The sequence below is a fragment of the Myotis myotis genome, unplaced genomic scaffold, assembly GCF_014108235.1.
Source record: "Myotis myotis isolate mMyoMyo1 unplaced genomic scaffold, mMyoMyo1.p scaffold_m19_p_1, whole genome shotgun sequence".
In the NCBI taxonomy this organism is placed as follows: Eukaryota; Metazoa; Chordata; class Mammalia; order Chiroptera; family Vespertilionidae; genus Myotis; species Myotis myotis.
In genome coordinates this window covers 137,265,011-137,267,473 of record NW_023416313.1, presented here as the reverse complement: position 1 = coordinate 137,267,473, position 2,463 = coordinate 137,265,011, and the positions used below count along the sequence as shown (strand labels likewise).

Below are 2,463 nucleotides of genomic sequence, written 5' to 3'. Positions count from 1 at the left end.
ATAAGAAACGCCCTAACCTTTGGAACAGAATTGATAGGATTAAAATCCACCGGTATAAATACAGATGTAACAAGACAATGAAAACAGAACTTGGCTTCAACTGAAGAAAGCTGTCTCCTGGCTCACTCTGTCATCTCCTTCCTCAGAGAGCAGCTCTTCCAGATTGCATCTTCCCAAGGACTGCTGGACCCAGACTCCACGGAGAACAGAAGGGAGAGGACTTCAGCCTCTTGGAAGATGTTCAGAGCTACCATGACTCCTTGGCCTGAGGTGGAAAATGCCCAGCCCAACCCAGGTAAATACATTGGAGGCATCAGGAGCCAACAGCCCCCCACGGATGGGAAAGGAAAGGAGACCAACAAAAATGTCACCAGGACCTCTGAAACCAAGATTGAACTTCTGCCATCCCACTCCACCGCCACCCCGGTAGAGGAGCCCACCGACATAGAAGACCCCTGGGACCTGCCCGAGCTTCAGCACAAGGGGATCAAGTGGACAGAGAGAGACACCAAAGGGAAGAGTCTGTGTATCTTGCAAGGGATCGGGAAGTTCCTTCTGCTCCTGGGATTCCTCTACCTGTTCGTGTGCTCCTTGGATGTCCTCAGCAGTGCTTTCCAGCTGGTTGGAGGGAAAATAGCCGGGAAGTTCTTCAGCAGCAACTCTATCATGTCCAACCCCCTGGCGGGACTGATGATCGGGGTGCTGGTGACAGCCATGGTGCAAAGCTCGAGCACCTCCACATCCATCATCGTCAGCATGGTGGCCTCCTCACTGCTGACGGTGCGGACTGCCATCCCCTTTGTCATGGGAGCCAACATTGGGACCTCAATCACCAACACCCTCGTGGCGCTCATGCAGGCAGGAGACCGGAATGTGTTCAGAAGGGCTTTTGCCGGGGCCACCGTCCATGACTTCTTCAACTGGCTCTCCGTGCTGGTGCTCCTGCCTGTGGAGGTCTCCACCCACTACCTGGAGGTCCTGACCAACCTGATAGTGGAGTCCTTCCATTTCAAAAGCGGAGAAAATGCCCCAGAACTTCTGAAAGTTATCACGAATCCTCTTACAAAGCAAATTATCCAGCTGGATAAAAAGGTTATCAACCAGATTGCAATGAATGACCCAGCAGCTCAGAACAAGAGTCTGATCAAGATTTGGTGCAAAACTGTGACCAATGTGACTCAGATGAATGTCACTGTCCCCTCGATTCAGAACTGCACCTCCCCCAACCTCTGTTGGGCAAATGGTTTCCACACCTGGACCATCAAGAACGTGACCCGCAGGGAGAATATTGCCAAGTGCCAGCACCTCTTTGTGAATGCCAACCTCCTGGATCTTATTGTTGGCATCATCCTGCTGGTCACCTCCCTGCTGGTGCTCTGTGGCTGTCTGATCATGATCGTCAAGGTCCTGGGCTCTGTGCTCGAGGGGCGAGTAGCCGTTGTCATCAAGAAGACCATCAACACCGACTTCCCTTTCCCCTTTTCCTGGCTGACTGGCTACCTGGCTATCTTAGTGGGGGCAGGCATGACCTTCATCGTGCAGAGCAGCTCAGTGTTCACGTCTACTTTGACCCCACTGATCGGTGTCGGTGTGATAAGCATTGAGAGGGCGTATCCACTCACGCTGGGGGCCAACATCGGCACCACCACCACCGCCATCATGGCTGCCTTGGCCAGTCCAGGCAAAACCTTGAGGAGCTCACTCCAGATCGCCCTGTGCCACTTTTTCTTCAACATCACGGGTATCCTTCTGTGGTACCCAATCCCGTTCACCCGCCTGCCCATCCGCCTGGCTAAGGGGCTGGGCAACATCTCAGCTAAGTACTGCTGGTTTGCCGTCTTCTACCTGGTCATCTTATTCTTCCTGGTCCCGCTGTCCGTGTTTGGCCTTTCGCTGGCTGGGTGGCCAGTGCTGGTGGGCATGGGGGTGCCCATCGTCCTCGTGATCCTTCTGGTGGCGGTGCTCAAGCTCCTGCAGGCCCGCTGCCCCCGCATCCTGCCCAAGGTGTTCCAGACCTGGAACTTCCTGCCCCTGTGCATGCGCTCGCTGAAGCCCTGGGACATTGCGGTCTCCCTGGCCACCGGCTGCTGCATGAGGAACTGCTGCTGCCGCATCTGCTGCCCCACGTGCTTCCGCTGCAGCAAGTGCTGCCAGGACCCCGCGGAGGAGGAGGCCATCCACATCAAGGTCCCCAAGTCCAAAGCGGACACCCTGAACACAAACACCACCTCCAGCCTCACAGCCTTGTAGGGGCTGCCCCCGAGGTGGGAGGAGGTGCCCCAAGTCTCCCTCGGTCCCTCCTGGCTCTGCAATGCCGTTCTCCACTTTGCTGAGAAATGGCATCAACATCAGTTCTGTCTCTCATTCCCCTTTGCGCGTGTGTCAGCCTGTGTGGTCGCTCGCTCTGTCTCCACCCGTGCTCCCTGGTCTCTCACTCCCAGGAAGGCGCAGAAAGAGAATTAG

General features: G+C 55.6%; 1 protein-coding gene across 1 annotated transcript; it reads left to right on the top strand.

Moving 5' to 3' along the window:
• The first annotated feature begins 237 nt into the window (after positions 1-237).
• Positions 238-2,250, top strand: LOC118663032 (sodium-dependent phosphate transport protein 2B-like). The gene has a single exon (XM_036322340.1). It carries the CDS (start codon positions 238-240, stop codon positions 2,248-2,250), a length of 2,013 nt encoding a protein of 670 aa, XP_036178233.1.
• Positions 2,251-2,463: the final 213 nt, after the last annotated feature.

Coding starts and splice junctions, on each gene's coding strand:
- LOC118663032 (XM_036322340.1), top strand. CDS start 238: ATGTTCAGAGCTACCATGACTCCTTGGCCTGAGGTGGAAAATGCCCAG.